The 23,536-nt window shown below is 40.7% G+C and overlaps 1 protein-coding gene across 3 annotated transcripts in view; it reads left to right on the top strand.

Annotated features, from left to right (window-relative positions):
* The window catches only part of ksr2 (kinase suppressor of ras 2), a 97,364-nt gene that overhangs the window by 26,134 nt on the left and 47,694 nt on the right, over positions 1-23,536 (top strand). For all 3 annotated transcript variants that reach the window (XM_054772477.1, XM_054772476.1, XM_054772475.1), the window contains 2 exons: positions 9,349-9,521; positions 22,819-22,888. In XM_054772477.1, the coding sequence (XP_054628452.1) occupies positions 9,349-9,521; positions 22,819-22,888 (243 nt within the window). The remainder of the gene's footprint in view (positions 1-9,348; positions 9,522-22,818; positions 22,889-23,536) is intronic.

The following is a 23,536-nucleotide window of genomic DNA, read 5'->3' as shown; positions in this document are numbered from 1 at the left end:
TATTCGGGAATAGTTAGCATGTTAGGTTTGAGCATGCTAACGTTAGCATGTTAACATTGCTAGCATTAGCATAGTAGCATTAACATAGTATCAACACTGACGCTATCATGCCGGGTTTTGCATGCTAACGTTAGCATTGCTAACATGCTCTGACATTAGCATAGTAACATTTTAGCCATTTTCATGAGTAGACATTAGTAACATTAGCATGTTTGCATTTTCTGTCATTTGTGTGAGTATTAACATACACAGACCCTTAGTGTTTACCATGCTAGGTACTGCAGGCTAACATACACATGTTAGCATGGTAACATTAAAGTAGAATTTTTAGCCATTCGTTAGCATCGCTTACATGCTTTAACATTAGCATCATTTTCATGAGTAGAAACTTATGGAAACACTTAGTGCCGTCATGTTAGGTGTTAGCATGTTAGCATTGCTCGCATGCTAACATTAGCATGTTAGCATTTTCTGCCACTTTTGTGAGTATTAACATATGCAGACAGTCCTACCATGCTAGGTGTTGCATGTTAATGTTAGCATGCTAACATTAAAGTAGTATTTTTAGCTGTTTTTAATAAGTAGAACTTTTAAAATTACTTTGTGCTATCATGTTAGGTTTTAGCATGCTAACGTTAGCATAGTAGCATTATCATAGTATCAGCATTGGCAGACGCTATGATGCTAGGTTTTGCATGCTATTTGCATGCAAAACCTAGCATCTTGGAATACAAGTTTGATTGTATTCCAAGCCGTCTACTGGACGCACATGACCTTTCACCCCAGCTCCTGTGAGCATCTTTGATTGTTGGCGTTTTAAAAATGCCGTCGTTTCCGTCTTTTTCTGGTGGTATGCGCCTGTCAGACCAGCCGGCGCCACTTCAGCGTTCATCTCCAGACAAGTACGTCGTCCTCGCCGTCTCCCGTCGTTATTTTTGGGACCTTCAGCGACGCCTCTCCCTCTCTCCGTGGCCTTTTCACAGCCAAGAGGCTCTTTGGGCTGGAGAGTCAATTAATGAAGCGCGTGGCGGATGTTAATGAGCGCTATAGCTAACACACTAAAGGCCAAGTGACTTCTCCACTTTGGCGCCGCGCTTCTGGGAGGCGGGCGTGTTTGGATTTTGTTTTTTTTTTTTGCTTGGCCTTCCTCGTGCAGAAAAGAAGTGGTCTTGTGAAGCTCTTTGGTCTTGAAGTGAAAGATGCGACTCAGGTGTTTAGTCAGACGCCTCTTTCATCTCAGCTTCTTGCTGTTTGCTCTCTTTTCCCATTTTTACTGGGGGTTTTTCCAAATATTTTGAATTTCTTCTTGAATTTCTTCTTGAATAATCTTGAAAAATGTTCTTCTGGTAATATCATGGCTTTATTCCGATCATGTTTTGTTTGTTTTTCATCATAAAACATATCTTTTTTCTTACTGTTTCCCATTCTTTGTCTAGTGTGACTTTTTTCTGTCAATATTTTGACTTGGCTGTAAAATTGCATCTGTTTCTTTTATTTCTGCTGTTTTCCTCCCAGCTATTTCAATGTTCTTGTTGTCATTTTTCTTCTTGGAATGTTGTGACTTTATTCCTGTAATATCATGACTAATATTAGGGTTTTATTCCAACAATATTTTGACTTTATTCCCGTAATATTCTTACTTTTTTATTCCTGTAATATCATGACTAATATTAGGGTTTTATTCCAACAATATTGTGACTTTATTCCCGTAATATTCTTACTTTTTTATTCCTGTAATATCATGACTAATATTAGGGTTTTATTCCAACAATATTGTGACTTTATTCCCGTAATATTCTTACTTTTTTCCCAACCTAATTTTCCAAAAATGACAACTTTATGTTGTTTTTGTTTGCTAATGAAATATAAGATATTTGTCTTGACTATTTCAGCTCCCTGTATAATTTTTTTGGACTTTATTCTCATAAAATTACAGCTGTTTTTTTTTTGTGGTGTTCAAAAAATAATATTATAATATTATTATTATTATATACTGTATTATTATTATTATTATTATATTGTAATTAGAATTATATATTTTATTAGTTTTGGTGAACAATATTGTATTTGTTATTTTAATATTATTAACATTTTATGAATCTTATTATTTTATTATTGTTATATTGTAATTATATAACAAGACTAATAAATATAATAATACAAATAATTCTGATCATAATATAATAATTATTTTTATAATATAATAATAATAATAATAATAATAATATAATAATTATTATTATTATTGCTATTCTTTCATAATAATCATTCTAATCATACCTATTATTATTATTATTATTATTATTATGAATATTATTATTACTATTAGTCCTTTAATATTACACATTTTTTCTTTATGACTTCTTTTCTCTTCATATTTGGACTTTATTCTGGTAAAATTGCTGCTATTTTTTGGTCATTCCTGCTGTTGTTTTTTCCCGACCAGTTCAACTTCCTTCTGGTAATATTCCGACTTTATCCCCGTCATATTTTCACTTCATTCTTATTATAACTTTTCCTGCAGCCTAATTTTGATCTTTTGTAATTTTGTGTTTTTTTCAAAATAATATTACAACTATTTTTAATGACGCTACTAAAATGATAACTGGGACATCATTTTTCTTTTCTAATTAGGTGACAACTTTTTCTCTTCGTGTTTGGACTTTATTGCTGCTGTTGTTTTTTTGGTGGTTAAATTCTATTTTTAGAATGTGCCCCCCCCCCGGGCTGCGACTGGGAGTACTTTCTTAAAGGTACAGGACTCACGAGTAAGCAAGGAAGCAACCAGTCCGTGGGGGTGAACTCGTTCCCGGTCGCCGTCCGCCGTCTTCTGAATAACCCCTGAACGCCTCATCCTCATCCTCATCCTCATCCTCATCCTCATCCTCATCCTCATCCTCCGCCACCAAAGAGCTTCTCGTTGGTTCGTGCGTGACGGAGATGCTGAGTGACACTCAGGTGATGAACACCTCCCAGCCGGGAGACGCAAAGGTCGCGCGCGTCAACACCCGCACCGCCTGACGACGAGCCGTCGTCGCGCCGCGATAATCAGGATGCTTTAGGTGTCGCCATAGCAACCCAATGAAGACGTTCTTCTTGTAGCCCGCTAGCCGCGTCGTTCCCGTGCTCAGCGAACGCGTCACGCTGGAAAATAGCCTTTTTTCTTCATTGCTGTCAAATTCGACGTCGTTCTTCTCCCAAAATGACGACTTTTTTTCTTCACATCTCGACTTTCTTGTAAAATTGCTTTTTCCTCTTAAAATGTCAGGATTTTCTCATCAGTGATGACTTTTTCTCGTAGAAGTACGCTTTTTTGTGTTGCTGCTCATAATTTGAGGACTTTATTCTTGTAAAATGAAAAGCTGCTCTTCTCCCAAAATGATGACTTTTATTTTTATTTTGTTTTTGGAATGACCTTTTTCTGCTGACATTGCAGTATTTTGGTAAATGGTCTCCAAGGCGCTCGCGGCGCTTTGAGACTGTTAGCACATTTACTTACTGGGGGGTCAGCGTCTTGGCCGAGGACACGTCCACACGGCCACGGGAGGACGCAGGATTGAACCCGCATGAGCCATGCCGCCCTACACATTTTTTACTTGTTTCCGTAGAAGTGCCCTTTTTTTCAGGTGAAATTGACGTATTTTCTCTAAATTTATTATTCTTTTGTAGAAAAGTGAAATTTTGGGGGGGGTAAAATTGCAGTATTTTCTCAAATGTGTTACTTTTTTCATAGAAGTGCCTTTTTTGGGGGGTAAAATTGCCATATTTTGTCAAATTTATTACTTTTTTGTAGAAGTGCAATTTTTGGGGGTGTACAATTGCAGTATCTTCTCAAAATTATGACTTTTTTAGAAAAGAGAATTTTTGGGGGGTAAAATTGCCATATTTCCTCAAATGCATGACTTGTGGTAGAAGTGCACTTTTTTTTGGGGGGGTAAAACTGCAGTATTTTCTCCAAATGGTTGCTCTTTCTCGTCAAAGTGCACATTTTTATTTGTAGAGTTGCAACTTTGAGCTGCACGTGATTCTTCTTCCTCTTATTTCCGCTCATCTTGTAAAAAGGCACATATTCCTTGTATTTCCTTGCATTTTCCTACCCCAAGTAGAAGACCTTTTTACAAAAGCAAAAGCTTGCGGTATTTGGTCCCAAAATGCAAAGACTGCAGTCTGTAGTGATCAGGTGATGACCCGTGATGACCCGTGATGACCCGTGATGACCCGTGATGACCCGTGGGCGTATGCAGAGCGCTGTGGTCGCTATAGCAACAGACGCAGCGTGTAAACACATGACGGAGGCGAGTTGGCAGGTGAGTTGCTATGGTTACCTGCATGTGCCGTACAGCCGTCACATTTTGACGCCATCTTGTCAAGTGAGAATACTTGGATCTTCATCCTCTCGGGGGTGGGAGTGAGCAGAGGTCGTGCAACGCCTTCAACCCCTGCGGGGGTCACTTCACAGACATTTTAACCCCCCCAAAGCTCTGCCGATGCTTTTTGTTGGGGTTGGATTGAGGAAAAGGCTTGGCTGCTGGCCTGCGCGCTCGCCAACTTCATTTCTGAGCAGCCTGAACACGGCGTCGGCGAGGACGCGATGTGCGGCATTTCCTCATCAAACCATTCCTTCGTCTCATGGCGGCACCACGGATCATTTAAATGAAAGGATGTCATGAATAAAGCCATAAATGTACAAAACGCTGCCAGCTTATTCTCGGAAATTGACCGCTTTATTGCCGAAATCTCCGATTCTTTTAATAACCGTCGTAACGGGCATCCTCCGAGACAGCTATGAAAAGGGGGCACTTATATGTGACCTTTGGCCGTGGTCAAAGGTCACATTACCACTTTTTTTTGTGTTAATTTGCGACTTTTAATGGAGTAAATTCATGACTTTGTTATCGTGACTTTCTTTCTCGTAAATGTACGACTTTATTCTTGTAAATTTATGACATCATTTTCATAAGTTTGGGATTTGATTCCCAGTTTTATTCATTTATTCTATTCAATTTGTGACTTTATTCTCCTAAATGTACGACTTGGGAATGTGTGACTTTATTCTGGTAGACGTTCCAAGCCTTCTCTGCCTTCTTGATGAGAATGCAGTGAAGTCGTGAATTGATGATTGTACTCTCATCAATTCACAACTTCATGTTTGGACATTTACGACTTGATTCTCATAAATCTAGGACTTTTTTCTGATACATTTAAGATTTGATTCTTGTAGATTTCCAATTTTACCAGCTTTTTCTCGTGCATTTACCACTTTTACAAACGTATGTGAATTTCCACGAGAGTGGTAAATTTACCAAAATAAAGGCAGAAATCTACGACTTTATTCGTGAATTTACTCTCAGAAATGTACTTTTTTTTACTTGTAAATTTCAGAGAAAAATCGTTTCAATTTATGAGAATCCAGTGAAGTCATAATGCACTATTTTATTCTTGTAAAAAAGGTACAATTTACGACTTTACATTTGTAAATGTACAACATTTTTTGGTAAATTTTTGGCTTTATTGTGAAAGAAGTTGTCAGTTTGAGAATACGGTGAAGTCATACGTTTGTCCCAAAAGGCAGTTGTGGTGTTTTCGCAACATAATTACTGCTCTTTTTCGTCGCCGTACACACTTTCTTTTTTCTTTCTCGTCATATTCCCACTTTCTTGTTGTAAAATTCCAAATTCTTCTTCTCCCAAAATGAGGACTCGTGTGAAATTGCGCTCCTTACGTGGATTTCAGACGTTCCTGCAGACGCCAGTCAGACTTGTGGTGTGGAAGCAGTCCTGCTCGCTGTTTCTGTGCTCGGCTGTCTTGTCTTTGCTGGCGGTCCTGCTTCGGTGCCTTCTTCTTCCAAACCTCATCCTCATCCTCCTTGCTGTCTTCCTGTCACTTTTGTTTGCTCGTGTCGCTGCACTCTTTTGCTTTTTTTTTCTGTGCCTCCAGTGACTTGCTGTCTGCTGAGCATCATCATCATCATCATCATCATTTTCCTCCGGAATCTACGACTATCATGAGGGCGATTTAGGCGGCGCATGCCCGACGTCATCATTTTGATGGCATACGTTGAACTGCCGACATTTTTTTTTTTTTTTGGCCGTATACATAGCGTATTCATAACGAGGTCGACGCAAACATGACGTATTAGTAACTTATGTAGAACGTTTCTATAACCTATAGACAACTTATACCAACGAATGCGTAGCGTGTTGCCGGTGTTCACAACTTATGCCCAACGCCCAACGCCTGGCACTCCTTGACGATTTAGCCAGCTTACGCCAACGTACGAAAAATGTGGCCAATACGCTGGCGTACGTCCAATAAGTTCTGGGTAAGTTTTGTATAAGTTAAGAGCACGCGGAAGCACGCCGGCATACGTTGTAGTACGTCCAAGTCGTCCCAAAATTTTGTGCATGTACAAAACATTTGGACGTATGTCAACGTATGATTCATACGTCCCGCATACACGGGCAATAAGTTGTGCGGTCGTTGACGCCCGTTCACACACGCCTGCTTTTCACAACCGGAATATGATGCGCCTTTTCTTGTACGTTTCCAACTTCTTTTGTTAAATTAATGAATTTATGCTTGCAAATTTAGGACTTTTTTCTTGTAAATTTACAACTTTATTCTTAAAATCTCAGATTATTTGAATACTTGACTTTTTTCTCATAAATTTACAACTTTATTCTCGGAATCATATGACCTTTTTCTCAACTCTCTCAACTTTTTTTTCTAAATTTATGACTTTATTCTTTTTTCTTTTTTCTTGTGAATTTACGACTTTGTTTGAAATCTCAGATTATTTTAATATTCCGTCTTTGATGACTTTTTTCTCAGAAATGTGTGACTCTTTTTTGTAAATTTTAATTTAATTTAATTTTTATTTGTAAATTTGAAATATTTCAACTTCCATCTTAAATTATCTTTGTAAATTTTCCTCTCGTAATATTTTGACGTTGTTCCAAAAATATTATAACTTTTCCCCAAGCTAAGTTTCCAAAAATTATTTTTTTTGTTTTGTTTCTCACAATATTGCGACTCATAACAAAAAAAACATTTTATTCTTTAACATTTCAACTTAATGCTACTAAAATGATGTTATTTTTCCTAATAAAATGACGTTGTTCTTCCCATAAAATGACTATGACGGAGTATTCAGGCCACACTGAAAAAAAAATCATCTGAAATTTGGAGGATATGGTCGTAAATTTATGAGAAAATATTGTACGTTTATGAGAACAAAGTCATATATTTAGGAGAATCAAGTTGCAAATTTGCAAGAAAAAATTGTAAATTTATGAGAAAAAAGGTTTTGCAATTTCCAAGAAAAAAAGTTGTACATTTACGAGAATAAAGTCGTAAATTTACCAGAATAATGAACATTTCCAAGAAAAAATGGTATATTTATGAAAAAAGTCATACATTTACAAAAATAAAGTGGCAAATTTGCAAGAAAAACTATTAAAACTATAAAAAGTCATCCATTTATGAGAAAAGAATAAAGTTGTGCATTTAGGAGAACAAAAGTCCAAATATGAAGCAAAGGTCACAAAGGGCCCCCTTTTCATAGCTGCCTCAGGCAATGCCTGCTGCGACGGCGTTTCAAAATAATCAGAGATTTAGAGAAATAAAGTGTGAGGAAAAAGCAGTCAAGTGAGGAGAATAAAGTCCTCGGTTTGCGAGAACAAAGCCGTGGCCCTCAGACGACTTTTCTTGTGAGAGGAATTTATTTTCCTCGGGATTTTGTGACTTTATCTGTTTGAAATGACTGCCGATTATTCCATCTTTTCTCTTGTTGGTCTTGTTTTCCATTGGCGGATATCAATCAATCAATCAATCAATCAATCAATCAATCAACGGATACATGAGAGCAGAAAGGCTGGCGTGCGAAGTGGAGCTGTGGAAGACGAATACGGGAATAACCGGTGACGAACCAGTGACGCACGCACGCACGCACGCACGCACGCGCTGATGTACGTCATCTGCTCTCCTCCACCTTGCAGTCTCCAACTTTGCGGCCCCTTGAAGCTCGTGGTCCCGAGCAGAGCGTGAATAGACGCTCTAAGGCGGCACCCCCGCTCCACAAGAAGTCGCACAAAACCGGGAATCCTCTCTCCTGCCCCCCCTCCTTTTGAGGTCCTTTTCCCCGTCGTCTGCTCCTCATCCCGCCAGATGAATGCTTTCATTTCCACTCGGATGGCGCACGCACGCATGCACGCACGTAAGTAAGTGGTCCAATCGGAATGGCTGACAAAGGAGCGCCAACCTGCTTCCTCGCCGCAGCTTTAATTCAATGAGTCGGTGGAAGGGAGGCGGGTGGGGGGGCTTTTCATGACAAGTGCTCCTTTGGCTTGAATGTTTCCTGATGATGAATGAAATGAAGCGTCTTCGCTCGCCGCGCCGCTTTCCTTCCTTTCCTTCACCACAACTTCTCACGCCTACGGGCACCCCTCCCTCCGCACGTGGCTGGAGGCAACCTCCTCATGCCGTTTCCTCTGCAAACGCGCATCGGAAATCACCTGCACTCTTTTCCTGAACAGCAATGGCAACTACTTTGTCCAACGCCATCGCAAACATGGGAAAAATAGAGCAAAAAGGCAGGATAAATAAAAAAAATGCCAAAATTGGGAAAATAAAGCAAAACAGACGCAATGAACACAAAAGACAGCAGCACAAATGGGAACAACAAACCAATAAAACGTGGGAAAAAAATAAAAAACTGCTAAAAATAGAGCCTAAAGGCACAATAACCCCCAAAAATGTGAAAAATAAGAAAAACAGAGCTTCTTTTTACGTCAATATTTCATCTTAAAATTACTGCTGATTTCCACATTTTTGCAGCACAAATGGAAAAAACAAACCAATAAAATGTACAACAAACTAACAAAAAAACAGCACAAATGGGGAAAATAGAGCAAAAAAAGGCACAAAAAAAACAAAAAACTGCAACAATGGGAAAACTACAGCCTAAAGGCACAATAAGCTTAAAAACAGCAAAAATAAGAAAAATAGAGCTTATTTTTACTTGAATGTTTCACCTTAAAATTACTGCTGATTTTCCCCCTAGTAAAAGGATATGTATGGAATGCGCCGCAGGTCAATAAAAAACCAGATGGCCCCCTGGCCGCACTTTGGACCCCCTGCTTTCTGGTAACGTGAATGCTTTAGTGTTCAAGTCCGTGCTTGTGAGTTCCCAATGGAAGTCATTTATGTCTGAGTGCTTTGTAAAATGCTTTGTGCGTTGATGCTTGCGTCGTCCTAACGTATGCTTGAAGGTGCGTCACGGCGGTGCCTTTGAGAGGAAGCAGGATTCCGAGTGGGCGCCGCTCACGTGTGTGTTCTTGTCTCCCCCAGAGCCAAGAAGAAGACCAAGCCCTTGAACCTTCAGATCCACAGCAGCATGGGAAGCTGCGAGAACCTGCCCACGCAGCGCTCGCCCCTGCACACCGAGCGCTCCCTGAGATCCTTCTTCTTCCCCTCCTTCGTCCCCTCCACGCCTCCCGTGCACGCCGAAACGCCCTCTGCAAGTGAGCCCTCCCGTCGTCTCATATTCTCACATTTTCCTTCGCACGGCGCCACCATGTGGCGTGTTTGTCGGGAAAATAATAGACACAGGTGGCATGGTGGGGGGGGTGTTGTGACCAAATGTTCACCCTAAAAAAGTAAAACTATCCAGTCATCATTTTAGTCAAGAAAAAGTACTGACTTTAGCGGCAGCTTGTAACATTGCCGCTGGGTGGGGCTGTGGCTATTTCAGGAAGTGACCAGTGGGCAGCTTTGGTGTGTCATTGTCTTCGTACGCACCAATCATGATCAAGATGGGACCTTGCGTTCACATTTTGTCTGTATGTCCCGCCCACATCCTATGGCGTTGGCTCCAAAGCTTCAGAACTTGTCCTCGTCCGTCTGTCTTGTGTCTGTGATGTTGATTTGGGCTCATCTGGTCGAAGAACCTCGGAGGAGCTCAAGAAACTACGACCCCTGGCTTTGACCCAAAATGGCTGACTTCCTGTTTGTTCTTTTTCTGTGCGTCCCACGTAAGCCGCCACCAAATTTGGTGCCGCTCCGTGAAACCGGTTGGAGGGGCTTTTGGGGGTTTGAGAGGTTTCATGCACGTTATTGTCACCCCCCCCCCGTCCAAGACCAGAATTGTGTTGTTTGTCTCTGCGGAGACAATGAAAGCTTAAGTGCCTTTTTTCCCCTTCTTCTCTGCGTTTGAACGTGTTTGTTCCGCATGGCGGAGTCGGTGTTTGACGCCGTAAACAAACCTCCCGCACCCTCGCCCATGATAATCGCCCTCATCTCCATAATCCATCTCCCTTTGCCAGGGATACACTTAAGTGTGCTGGAAATTGCCACAAGCGAACAATAAGGCCTCATCATAACGAGCGGAGGTGGTGTGTCGCTGCACATGGTCTAATGCGTGGTGGGAACGGCGCGGAAGCCATTAGGGCGGCGCAGGAGACGAGGAGCGGCAGGGAAGGATGAAATAATGGAGCGGGTGTCAAGGAAAGCGCTGATGTATCGTCAGCGTTTAGCGTCGCAGGCCTTCGCGGGAAAAGGTATTTGGGGCACAGCGCCACACGGTTGGCGCCCGAGGCGTGATGCCACATAATCACGCGCACGCTCCACAGAGGCCCATTGTCACGGCGGGACGTCCAACGGAGACGCTTTGTCACGGCGCTGTCAGACCGCGTCCGATGTGAACCCTCTGTCGTCGATATGAACGGAATTTGTCCTGACGCCTGCTGGGACTCGCACTGAGGCCATCGACTTGATTACCACAGCCTGGCGACCATTGATGCTTTTTTTCACCAGCGGCGTTCTGCTTAAACATGACTCATTTAGCGCGCCAGTTTTGGCTAATCAGCTTAAACAAGTCAACCTTTGCTTGAATGTGCAAAGGATGCACAGCGTGGCTCACCGACGAAGAGACAAGTAGACATGCAGGTTCCAGGCCGTTTCTTTCTTTTTATTTTGCACTAAAAAGGATTTATTGAACAATTTATTTCTACGTATTGGCATTACTCCAAAACATGCATCTCACCAAGTACAGATATACAGTATTTATTATTATAGTATTATATAAAAAAAGACACATTTTTCACATGAAGAATATATTTATTAGATATGATTAAATCAAATCTTTATATATCTATATATTTAACATTTTATTTGTATACAAATTGGATATATTTTTTTATTTTTACTATGTAATATCAAATTGTGTGTATATGTACACTCAACAAAAACATCAATGCAACACTTTTGTTTTTGCTCCCATTTTTTATGAGATGAACTCAAAGATGTAAAACTTGTTCCACATCCACAATATCAGCATTTCTCTCCAATATTGTTGCCAATGTGTCTAAATGTGTGATGGTGAGCACTTCTCCTTTGCTGAGATCATCCATCCCACCTGACAGGTGTGCATATCAGCATGCTGATTAGACACATCATTAGTGCACAGGTGGGCCTTGGACTGCCCACAATAAAAGGCCACTCTGAACTGTGCAGTTTTATCACACAGCACAATGCCACAGACGTGGCAAGATTTGAGGGAGCGTGCGATTGGCATGCTGACAGCAGGAATGTCAACCAGAGCTGTTGCTCGTGTGTTGAATGTTCATTTCTCTACCATAAGACGTCTCCAAAGGCGTTTCAGAGAATTTGGCAGTACATCCAACCAGCCTCATGACCGCAGACCACGTGGAACCTCACCAGCCCAGGACCTCCACATCCAGCATGTTCACCTCCAAGATAGTCTGAGACCAACCACTTGGACAGCCGCTGACACAATCGCTTTGCATAACCAAAGAATTTCTGCACAAACTGTCAGAAACCGTCTCAGGGAAGCTCGTCTGCACACTCGTCGTCCTCATCGGAGTCTCGGCCTGACTTCAGTTTGTCGTCATAACCGACTTGAGTGGGCAAATGCTCACACTCGATGGTGTCTGGCACGTTGGAGAGGTGTTCTCTTCACGGATGAATCCCCTACACCGTTCAGGGCAGATGGCGGACCGTGTGTGTGGCGCTCCCCCCCATAAATAAGACAAAACAGCACGTTTCAGAGTGTCCTTTTTATTGTGGGCAGTCTAAGGCCCATTAAATAAATATGATTTATTTAACAAAAAAAACAAGACAGCGGAAAAAAAGGGAAAATCAGCAGCAATTTTACAAAAATAAAGTCAAAATATCAAGAAAAAAAGTTGTAATCTCGCAAGAAAAAATGTCATCATTTCACAAGAATAAAGAAATATTGTGAGGGGAAAAATCATGTTCTGTGATTTGAGTAGCATGACGATGACGTTTGAAAGAAGTATTGTTGTGTTCAAACTTGTGTTTTAGCAAGTTTGACATTTCTTTTTTGATCTTGTTCACAATCGGATGAAAAGAAGGACTTGTGAATGAGACAAAAGCAGTGATATTGTTTGTAATGGACCAACAAATGTCCTTTCACAAAACGATTCAACCCCTGAGCCACAGACTGCACGTGCGTCCTGAGGACTTCCACTAGTTCTTGGGCCAAAATAACGTCCTTCAGACGTGACGCACAGCTTGATACAAGTTTCTTGCAGCGATCTACGGGATCCTTGGCCCGTTCCTCCTGGGCTGAGGCCTCCGCTTCATTGGCATTCTTGGGGCTGCGTGCCACGACTGCCTCCTTCAAGGCCCGCCAGAGGTTCTCTGCTGGACTGAAGTCAGGTGATTGCGTCGGCCACTTCAGAATCTTGCAGCTCGTTTTGGTGGATTTGAAGGTATGCTTGGGATCGTTGTCCTGTTGGAAGGTCCGATGTCTCCCAAGCTTCACTTTTGTCAGTGAGTGCATGACATTTACACTCCTGGTAGCTAATTGGAGGTAGCTGGAGCTTCCCTGTACAGCACCTGGAGGAGCATGACTGACCCCAAGCTGCACTTCCCATCGTGTCTTTTGAAATATTTCAGGACTTTGCTATCTCTTTATGTCCATAGGCTTGCTTGTGAAGAGAAATGACCTCCTGTCTTGACTTCTTTGACCATTCCCTGGACTTCACATCGCTGCAAAGACGCCATGGGCTGACCCGAACCCCAACCCTAACCCCTAACCCGTCGTCTTTAAGGGGTAGAATCATTTTGTCAGTGAGGAAACCACCAAAAGGGGCATCTGCTGTGTATTTTAGTTGCATTGAGCTAATTTACAAGTAAGGCTTCATTATAAACGTGATTACATTTTTCTTTTTTTCCATACGGTGTTGGACTTACACAACCTCACGTCTTGTCAAAGCATCTTCCTGCGGCAAAACGCTGCGTGAATTGACTTGTGAGACGGCACCCTCTGCTGGATTTGTAGCTGTAGCACCATCACCCCCCACCCCTGCAGATAGCGCCATCAAAGCACTTTCTATTTAAGTTTCCATGAAAAAACTGGAATTACTTACAGTTGAAAGCAGAGCAAAGAACAGGTGAGAGAGAACGAGAGGTTTTCCTTTCCACTTTCTCATGCAATCCCCATCATTATTGAAGTTGAGGCGCTAAAGTAGCCACTCCTCATTATCTACCGGAAGGTAGTTGGCGGGGTTTTGGAGCTCGCCAGCCTGAGGCCAAATGAAATGAAAAGCAGTCGTCGGAGCTAAAAAGCGCAAAGAGTAAACACGTCTGCAGGCCTCCAGCGTGGATGAAGGCCAACGTTTCTTCATTTGGTGGTTTGTGTGTTTGATTGCTGCAGGTGTGAAATGGGGGGCGGCCCCAGGCTAGCTCCCGGCTGTCACGGTGCCTGGTGTCCCCTCGGACGGGCCAACGCACCTGCTGCAAAAGCATGTGTGTGTGTGTGTGTTTGTGAAACAGCTGGAGTGATGGTGCGTTGAGTGTGGATAGAAAAACAACCCCCCCGTGTCTGTGTGCACGAGTGACGTCACCGCACTCGAACACGCGTCGCCCGGCAACGCAGAACACGGCACGCCACCAAATAGGAGGTCCCGTTGAGACTCGGCCAGCAAGTGACAAATTTCAATGCGGGCCAAGTTGCCAGAAACACGATCTGGATGCTTTTTTTACACGTCGGACGAAGAATCAAACGGGACTTTTGAAACAAGCTGACATGCTTCTCACGTTCCACACAGCACCGTCCACACAAACACAGCCAACATGGGACCTCTGAGGTCCAAACTACAATCTCTTTGCATTCCGAAGCCAATGGAAACAATGGCAATAGAAATAGTCTGTTCCAGGGTCAAACTGTGGCCGTCTTACGATGATGATTTCCCGTTGCATTTGAACATTTTTAAGTGTCTTACAGGCGTAAGAAAAAGTACCAAGTTTAAATGCTAACACTGTTAACAATGCTAACATGTGGTGAATAGAAATGGTCTGTTCCAGGGTCAAACCGTGGCCGTCGTGCAGCCTTTTTTCAACTGTACAAGTGATGATTACCCAGAAGAGAAAGAAAAAAAGGCACTTTTGACGTCTTGTTTGGGTCACAGAATGATCAAACTTAGCCTAGGCTTTCTTTTAAGACGTGTAGCAAAGCCTGCTTTTTTGACAAAGCTGTCCGCCGTCAAGTGGTGGGGGCATACTTTTGGTCAAATGCACCTCAAAAGTTGCACAAGAACATGTAACCGTATAATAACCATGCGATGATAACCATAGAGTCGCTTGTTCACTGTCAACCTATTTTTACACTTTTGTTTGCTTTGTTTGTTTTGCACTGAGCAGCCAGGACAGAAGTGTGTGTGTGTGTGTGTGTGTGCATCTCCTGTCTGACACTGAAATATGTTCCATTTCCTGTTCTATGGTTATCAGCACATGTTTCCATCCAAAGCTAGAAGAGGGAAACAGTGTAAAAAAAAGGAAGTTATGATGAAGCCCTTCCAGGCGAGCGGTGCTTCTTTTGCGTGAAAACAGAAGAAGGCTCGGCGGTGTGTCGGTTTCCGTGGCAACAGGGCAGCCAGGCTGGTCTCTTCCCCGTGTGTGTTTTTATATGCGGCTGACATGTTGGATTCTATTTTACAAACTTGCTCGCTCACGCAGGCCCGCTAATGGCGACCTACGTGGCCCTCGCGTGCGCCATCATGCAAACGCCCACATCCTCCTCACCATCATCATCGTCACCATCTCAGCGGAACGTCAAATCAAGCATATTTGGCGCCAAAGAGCCTCCTGAACGCCACTCGTCTCTGCACACGTGCACGCCGGCCTCGCATGCTGAGCGCCTTGCATTTAAACGCACGCGCGCGCGCACGTGGCCTGCCTGCTGCTTGTCATGTGACTGACCAATAAAGAGGAAGAAGGAAGTTAATTAGGACGTCGCCGTCTGGCGCCTTTTGTCTTGGGGCTCATTAGTCCGCCACAGCAACCTTTGCTAAAAGTCCGTTCCAGGGTCAAACTTCAGTACTTTCAATAGTTTTTTGGACATCATTTTTTAAAGTCCTATTTTATTGCCTCCCAAAAGGGGAGCAGACGGCATAGAAAATGGATGGAATTTATTCATTGAATGAATGAATGAATATATACAGCATTCAAAATATATGAAATATATTTATATACTGTATCTTGAAATATATATTAAAACGTTTATTTTAGATTTCAATTACAAAATAAAAATGTGTTCATTAGTTGGATTTTCAGATTTGTATTAAAGCAATGATTTATTTCTTATAATATTTCATAATTAATATGTATGTCTACAAAATGGTAAAGATAAGGATAAAAATGTTTTTTTATTTGATTTGATTGGATTCAGTGAATGAATGAATGAATTAATATATGCAGTATTAAAAATATATAAAATATATTTGTAAAAAATGTAATAAATGATTTGGAATTTCAAATGTGTATGATTTATTGAATAATATTTCATAACTAACATGTATACAAAATGGCGAAGATAAAAGTGAAAATTGTAAAATAGAAAAAAGGCAAAAATTAAATGAATCAATTTCATTTAATTTAATTCATTCATTCAATGAATGAATAAATGAAAATATACAGTATTAAAATATATGAAATATATTCAAATATATATTTATATATACATGTAATTAAAAGTAAAAAGGTGTCCGTGATTTCAACATGTGTTGTTATCGTTCCAATGATTTATGAATAACAATAAGGAAGGATTTGGCTTATTGGACGGCACCATGACGACAGACGGAGCCGTTTGACTTTGCTATTCTCTGCTAAAATAAAAATAAAGATAAAAACATTTGAATAAACATGAATTAAGTATGATCATACTAATTGTTTGTTGTTGTTAAAATCTATTTGAGTTTTGAATTCATCCTAAAGGCAGCGGGGCTGTGGTGTTCTCTGGTGACGTGAATATTCATAAACTGTATTTCTTTTCAATTGAATGAAAAATAAAAATAAATCAGTTATTTGGAATTTATTTTATTCCAATTTTTTTATTAGTTTTAATTTCAAGTCAATATGTATTTTATTTATGATTATATATCATATTTATTTATTATAATAATAATTGTCATTATTTAATTAATACAAAAAACAACAATCCAATCAATAAATCCTAAAAATGATATGAAAAATAAGTCATAAATTTGATTTGTTGCGATAGATTTTTGTACAAATTCATATTTTATTGCATCCCAAAAGGGAACCAGGGGGCTCGCTTAAACTTCAAAATGAATATTGATATATTTTTTTAAAAATCAAATTAAAAATAAAAATGAATCAGTTAATTCTTTCCAATTTTGGAATGAATTTATTTTCATCATTTTCCATGGGAATTCTCTGCTAAAAACATGTTTTTATTCATTAAAAAAAGAACTAAAATGTTGATGAATTTATTGAATGTTTTTTGTAATCAGCATTTTCTAGACGATACGGAGCCACGGGCTCGGCGCTGACGAGTCCACTGGTGCGTGCGTGGGCGGCCAAGCGGCCAGGCGGTGATGTCACTTCCCGCCCGGGATTGAGTTATCAGCGTGATTGATCAGCGTGATCGATCAGCGTGCTTGAGTGGAATCGAGGCGTCCACACGAGACGCCCGAGTGCCCCGCGGGCAAGCAGGAAGAGGAGAAGAGGCTTTCAGGAGCCAGTGTGGATCCTGGATAAGATTAGCGCTGTCAACAAGTAAAGATGGCCGCCGGCTTATTGATGAATGGCCATGATTGGCTTTTATTGCGTCCTTTTCATCGCCGAAATGTCCTTCATCCGACCTCACGCCGTGCCTCGTAGCCGCCCAGCGATGCATTTGGGCGCACGGCACGTCTGCTTTAGCCTCGACAATCCATCAGTCAGTCAATCAATCAATCAGTCAGTCAATCAATCCATCAGTCAATCAATCAATCAATCAATCTGTCAGTCAATCAATCCATCAGTCAGTCAATCCATCAGTCAGTCAATCAATCAATCAGTCAGTCAATCCATCAGTCAGTCAATCAATCAATCAGTCAGTCAATCAATCAATCAGTCAGTCAATCAATCCATCAGTCAATCAATCAATCAATCAATCTGTCAGTCAATCAATCCATCAGTCAGTCAATCCATCAGTCAGTCAATCAATCCATCAGTCAGTCAATCCATCAGTCAGTCAATCAATCAATCAGTCAGTCAATCCATCAGTCAGTCAATCAATCAATCAGTCAGTCAATCAATCAATCAGTCAGTCAATCAATCCATCAGTCAGTCAATCAATCAATCAGTCAGTCAATCGGTACGGTTCTTTCAATCAACAATGACAATACCAATAACAACCATCTTTGGATGTACAAATCATCATCAGCTGATATGACGATATCATCACATGACATGATATCACACGTTTATCCTTGCAAAAGTTGCTTCTTGTTAGAATACCACTTTTTTCTCTTCATATTTGGGCTTTTTCTATTTCTATGAAGGATGTCAAACATCTGTTTGACTATTTATAAAAGATATTAGACTCTTTGATATCATTTATTAAATATATTGCACTATTCAAGATTCAAGATTCAAGATTCAAGAGAGTTTTATTGTCATGTGCATAGTACAACAGCAGTTATACCATGCAATGAAAATCTTATTCTGTTCATTCTCCCAAGAAAAGAAAGAAAACAAATGAAAGAATAAGAACATAAGAAACATAAACACATAAACATATATACCAATAAATTAAGCAACAACAACAGACGAGACATTAATACAAGTAAATAATACAAATAAATAAATAAAGTGCTATGAGTGTGTGCGTGTGTTGCGTGCGGCGTGTGCGAGTGCTTCGTTGAGGAGCCTGATGGCCTGTGGGTAAAAGCTGTTTGCCAGCCTTGTGGTCCTGGACTTCAAACTCCTGTAGCGTCTGCCTGACGGTAGGAGTGTGAATAATGAGTGTTGTGGATGTGTGCTGTCCTTGATGAGGTTGTGTGTTCTGCGTAGGACTCTAGTTTTATAAATGTCTTGCAGTGAGGGGAGGGCTGCCCCAACAATGTTCTGTGAGGTCTTGATCACCCGCTAGAGTGCCTTCCTATCACGTGTTGTACAGTTACCGTACCAAACAGTGATGGAGGCGGTAAGGACACTTTCGATAGTGCATCTGTAGAAGCAACTCAGGATTGTGGTGGACATGCCAAATTTCCTCAGTCTTCTCAGAAAGTACAGTCTCCTTTGGGACTTCTTCAGAATTTGTTGGGTGTTGTGAGACCAGGTGAGGTCCTCGCTGATGTGTGTGCCAAGGAACTTGAAGGTTTTCACCCTCTCCACCTCAGTCTCATCAATAAACAGGGGTCTATGCGGCTCCTTTTCCCTTGTTCTTGGGTCGATGATCATCTCTTTAGTCTTATCTGTATTGAGAAGGAGATTGTTATCACGACACCAAGCTATGAGGTCCGCCACCTCTCTTCTGTATGATGTTTCAACACCACCAGTGATCAGTCCGATGACTGTAGTGTCATCTGCAAATTTAATGATGCTGGTGTTGTTCTGGGAGGCCACGCAATCGTAGGTGAAGAGCGTGTAGAGGAGTGGACTCAGCACACACCCCTGTGGGGTCCCAGTGCTCACAATTCTTGAGCTGGATGTGCGGTTGTGGACTCTGACTGACTGGGGCCTGCCTGTGAGAAAGTTAAACACCCAGTTACAGAGGGAGGGAGACAGGCCAAGTGTGAGGAGCTTATCTGTGAGTTTGTGGGGGCTGACTGTATTGAATGCAGAGCTATAGTCTATAAATAGCATTCTGACGTATGTGTCCTGGCCCTGTAGGTGAGAAAGGGCTGTGTGGATGGCAGTGTTGACTGCATCATCCGTGGACCGGTTCTGGCGATATGCAAACTGTAGAGGGTCCACGGTTGCCGCCGGGATGCTCTTTTTGATGTGGGTCATGACTAATCTTTCAAAGCACTTCATAACAATAGGAGTGAGTGCTATAGGGCGATAGTCATTCAAGCAGGTCACGTTGCTCTTCTTGGGTACGGGCACTATGGTGGTGGACTTAAAGCAGGTCGGTACAGATGCTTGTGCAAGCGACAGGTTAAATATGTCAGCAAGCACATCAGCTAGCTCTGATGAGCAAACCCGAAGTGCACGTCCTGAGATGTTGTCTGGCCCTGCTGCTTTTCGTGGGTTTGTTTTGTTTAGAACCCTGCGCACATCAGCTGATGTCACCATGAGAGGTGAGTCCTGTGTGCTCCCCAGGTTCAGCCACCCTCTCTGCTCATCAGGAGTTTGGGTATCAAAGCGGGCATAGAACTCATTCAACTCATCTGGAAGTGTGGTTTGGCTGGACGTGGCTACGCTACTCTGCTGTCGATAGTCTGTGATGTGCTGGAGCCCCGCCCACATGCGCCGAGGGTCTGAGGTGGAATAGTAGCCCTCCAGCTTCTGTCTGTACTGTCTTTTGGCCTCTCGTATGGACCTCCTCAGGTCATATCTGGCCTTTTTGTAGTCCTCAGCGGTGCCCATGACAAATGCAGTGGAACGAGCACGTAGCTTAGCCCTTACATCACAGTTCATCCACTGTTTTTGGTTAGGGTATTTTCTGTAATACTTGGTGGTGGTAACAGTCTCTATACATGTGCTAATGTAGCCAGTAACAGCAGAAGCATATTCATCCAAATCAACAGTACAATCTTCCCTCCCCGCTGCAGTTTTAAACACATCCCAGTTTGTGCAGCCAAAGCAGTCCTGAAGTACTTGATCAGTTTCTTCATTCCACACTTTAACTGCTGTACTTACAGGGGGAGCTTGTTTAAGAAGTTGTCTGTATGTTGGATAAAGGAATATAGAGATGTGGTCGGCCTTTCCAAAGTGGGGTCTTGGAACAGCCTTCAAAGCACCTTTCATGTTGCTGTAGACTTGGTCCAGGATGTTATTTTTCCTTGTGGGAAAGCTCACATGCTGGTAATATTTGGGGAGGACAGTCCTGAGGTTACAGTGGTTGAAATCGCCAGATATAATGAATACAGCGTCTGGGTGTTTGGTCTCGTGTTTATCAATGATGTCATGCAGGAGGCCTAGTGCATTAGCAGTGTTAGCTCGTGGTGGGATGTAAACAGCAGTTAAATACACAGCGCTAAACTCACGAGGCAAATAAAAAGGTCTGCATTTCACCATCAGCAGCTCAATGTCCTGCGAGCAGTGCTTTTCCATCGTCTGTACGTCTGTGCACCACCGTTTGTTTACGTAAACACAGACGCCGCCACCTCTGTGTTTACCAGACGCTAAAGTCCGATCTCCCCGGTAAGCAGCAAATGATTCCAACTGGATCGCCGAGTCCGGTATATCCTCCGTCAGCCAGGTTTCTGTGAAGGTGAGGACACAGCATTCCCTGATCTCACGTTGAGCAGTAATCCTTGCTCTTAGTTTGTCCATCTTGTTTTTGAGGGAGCGGACGTTGGCTAGCAGCAGGCTTGGTAGCGGTGGCCTCGTCGCTCTAGCTTTTAGCCTAGCATGCAGGCCGGCTCGCTTGCCTCGTTTACGCCTCGGATGCTTTGCTCGCCGGGTATTCAGCTCACCAGGTCCGCAGGCTGCTGCGTTCTCCCGGCGCAGAAGAAAGGCAAAGTCTGAGAGGCTAAATGAAGGTTCATGGTGAACCCTGCCGATGTTCAAAAGTGTCTCTCTGTTGTAATGTACTGCGTGAGTGTGTTGAATGTCCAAAATGAACAATAAAATAGCAAAAAATAGAAAAACACGGGAGAGTGTCACAGAGACGTCTGCCACGGAGGGCGCCATCTTTGATCATACATATCCATATTTAAATCATCGATCAAATATATTGGACGATTTTATATAATTCATCAAATATATTTGCCTATTTAAATAATTGATCAAATATAAAATATATTAGACTATTTGACATAATTTATAAAATATATTTTATTATTTGACGTAGTTTATACAAATATATTTGCCTATTTAAATAATTCATAAAATATAGTTGACTATTTGACATATGTTTATTATGTGATATACTTTCTAAAATATTTGACATTTTTATTGGATTTGTTTCCATTTCTGCTCTTGTGTTGTGTTCTGCTGGTTTCCCCCCCCAAACTAATTATTTGAACAACTTTGTTTTGTTTGTTTCTCATATTATTAACATAACACTTAATAATAATATTAATAATAATTTCAACTCAAATTCCATTGTTTTTTTCTCAAAATATTAGAAAAGGACTTTTTTCTCTTCATATTTTCGTAATATTACGCGGGTCTTTTGTTCCATTTCTGCTGTTGCTTTAAAAAATATTTTTGCTTTCCTCTTGTAAATTTTCTTGTCATAATATGATTTTATTCCCATCATATTTGGACTTTATTCTGGTAAAATTACTGCTGACTTTTCCATTTTTGCTCTATTTCTTTACATTTTTCTTTTCACATTTTGACTTTTTTCTGAATCTTTTTTTTTTAAATGGTAATGTTTGTATTCCCAGAATATTTTGACTTTATTCCCATAATATAGTAGCTATTCCCCCCAAACTAATTTACCAAAAATTCCAACTTTATTTGGTTTGTTTCTCATAACATTACATCCTACTTTTTTAAAGATAAGAATTTCAACTAAAATGACATTATTTTTCCTCCTAATATTACAAATGTATTCTCCAAAAGTTACAACGTGTTGATTGTCATAATATTACAACTTCAAAAAAAACATTTGAAAATGTTTTCTTGAATATTTCAACTTTATGCTGCTAAAATGACAAAGTTGTTATTTTTGGAAAATTTGTTTGGGAGGAAGAAAAAGCTATATGCTGGGAATAAAGTCAAAATATGATGGGAATAAAATCATATTCGAAATAGACAATTTTAAAAAGATTAAAAGAAAAGTTAAACAAACAAGTTGCAAACAAAGTAAGAAATCTTCCCAGAATAAAGTCCAAATATGACGGGAATTACGTCGTATTATGAGAAGAAAGTGGAAATAGTTGGAAAATTATGTTTAAAAAAAAAAAAAGCAAAAGCAGAAATGGAAAAAAACAGGTGTCAGTTTATGAGAATAATGCCATGACATTAAGAGAATAAAAGTCACATTCCAATGAGAATAAACTTGGAATATTCTAAGTAAAAATAATGTCATTGTAGTTGAAATGGTTATTGTTATGATTATTATGATTGTTATGATTGTTATGATGATGATTTGCTGGAAAGGAGGGACATTTTGCTGCATGCTTTGAATGGGAAAGAGTGGCGCCAACTGGTGGACAAAAATCAAAGCCAGCAGCCCAAATTGAAACACTGACATCAAGGATTGTTCATCTTCATCGAGAAACGCTTTCTTTTGTGTGCCTTTTTGCCGCCGGAGGCCACTTTACGCAACAGACGGCGAGCGTCACATGTTAAAAATGAAAGGTCGAAAGCCTCCCTTGTGATGAATGTCGGCTGAAAGACATCTTCGTCTTTGTCTCCGCTCCGCAGACACTCTGTCAGTGCCTCGCTGGTCCCCGCAGATCCCACGAAGAGATCTGGGAAACTCCATAAAACACAGGTAGGCCTGGGGGGGGCATGTGTCAGCAAAGCGCAGCGTCTGGTTGTTCCTCAGGTCAGCTGATTTCTGACTACCATTCAGTAATGACGAATGTTACGTCCAGCAGATACGACGTAAGCACTCTTAAGAATCAACAACTTATTCTTTTATTTGTGTTTTGTCTTTAGTTTCATTTTGTGAAGAAAATAGTCACGATTACTTTCAATGAAATGTATTTCTTTTTATTTGATCGAGAATATAGTAACCCTTCATGACTTTAAATTCAATTCCTTTAAATGAAATGTTGGACTACAAATGTTGATTTTATTTCATTTGATGAATAGTATGGCAATTATTAATTACTCAAAATTAAAATGCTTTAAATTACGTACAAAAAATGTATATTTTTTATTTTGTAAATAATATAGTAATTATTAATTACCTTAAATTAAATTGCTTTAAATTAAATTACTTGCTAAAATGTATTTTATTTTTTTTTATTTGATAAATAATGTGGTTCTTAGTAATTACATGAAATTAAATTGCTTATTAAAAATGTATGTTAGTTTTATTTTATTTGATCAACAATATAGTAAGTAGGAATTACATGAAATAACTTCTTAATGTAATATATTTTTAGGAATAATACAGTAATTACTTGCTTTCAAT

The sequence above is a fragment of the Dunckerocampus dactyliophorus genome, chromosome 4 (genome assembly GCF_027744805.1).
Source record: "Dunckerocampus dactyliophorus isolate RoL2022-P2 chromosome 4, RoL_Ddac_1.1, whole genome shotgun sequence".
NCBI classification, from domain to species: Eukaryota; Metazoa; Chordata; class Actinopteri; order Syngnathiformes; family Syngnathidae; genus Dunckerocampus; species Dunckerocampus dactyliophorus.
The sequence above is the reverse complement of the archived record's forward strand: the minus strand, read 5'-3'. Positions and strand labels throughout refer to the sequence as shown.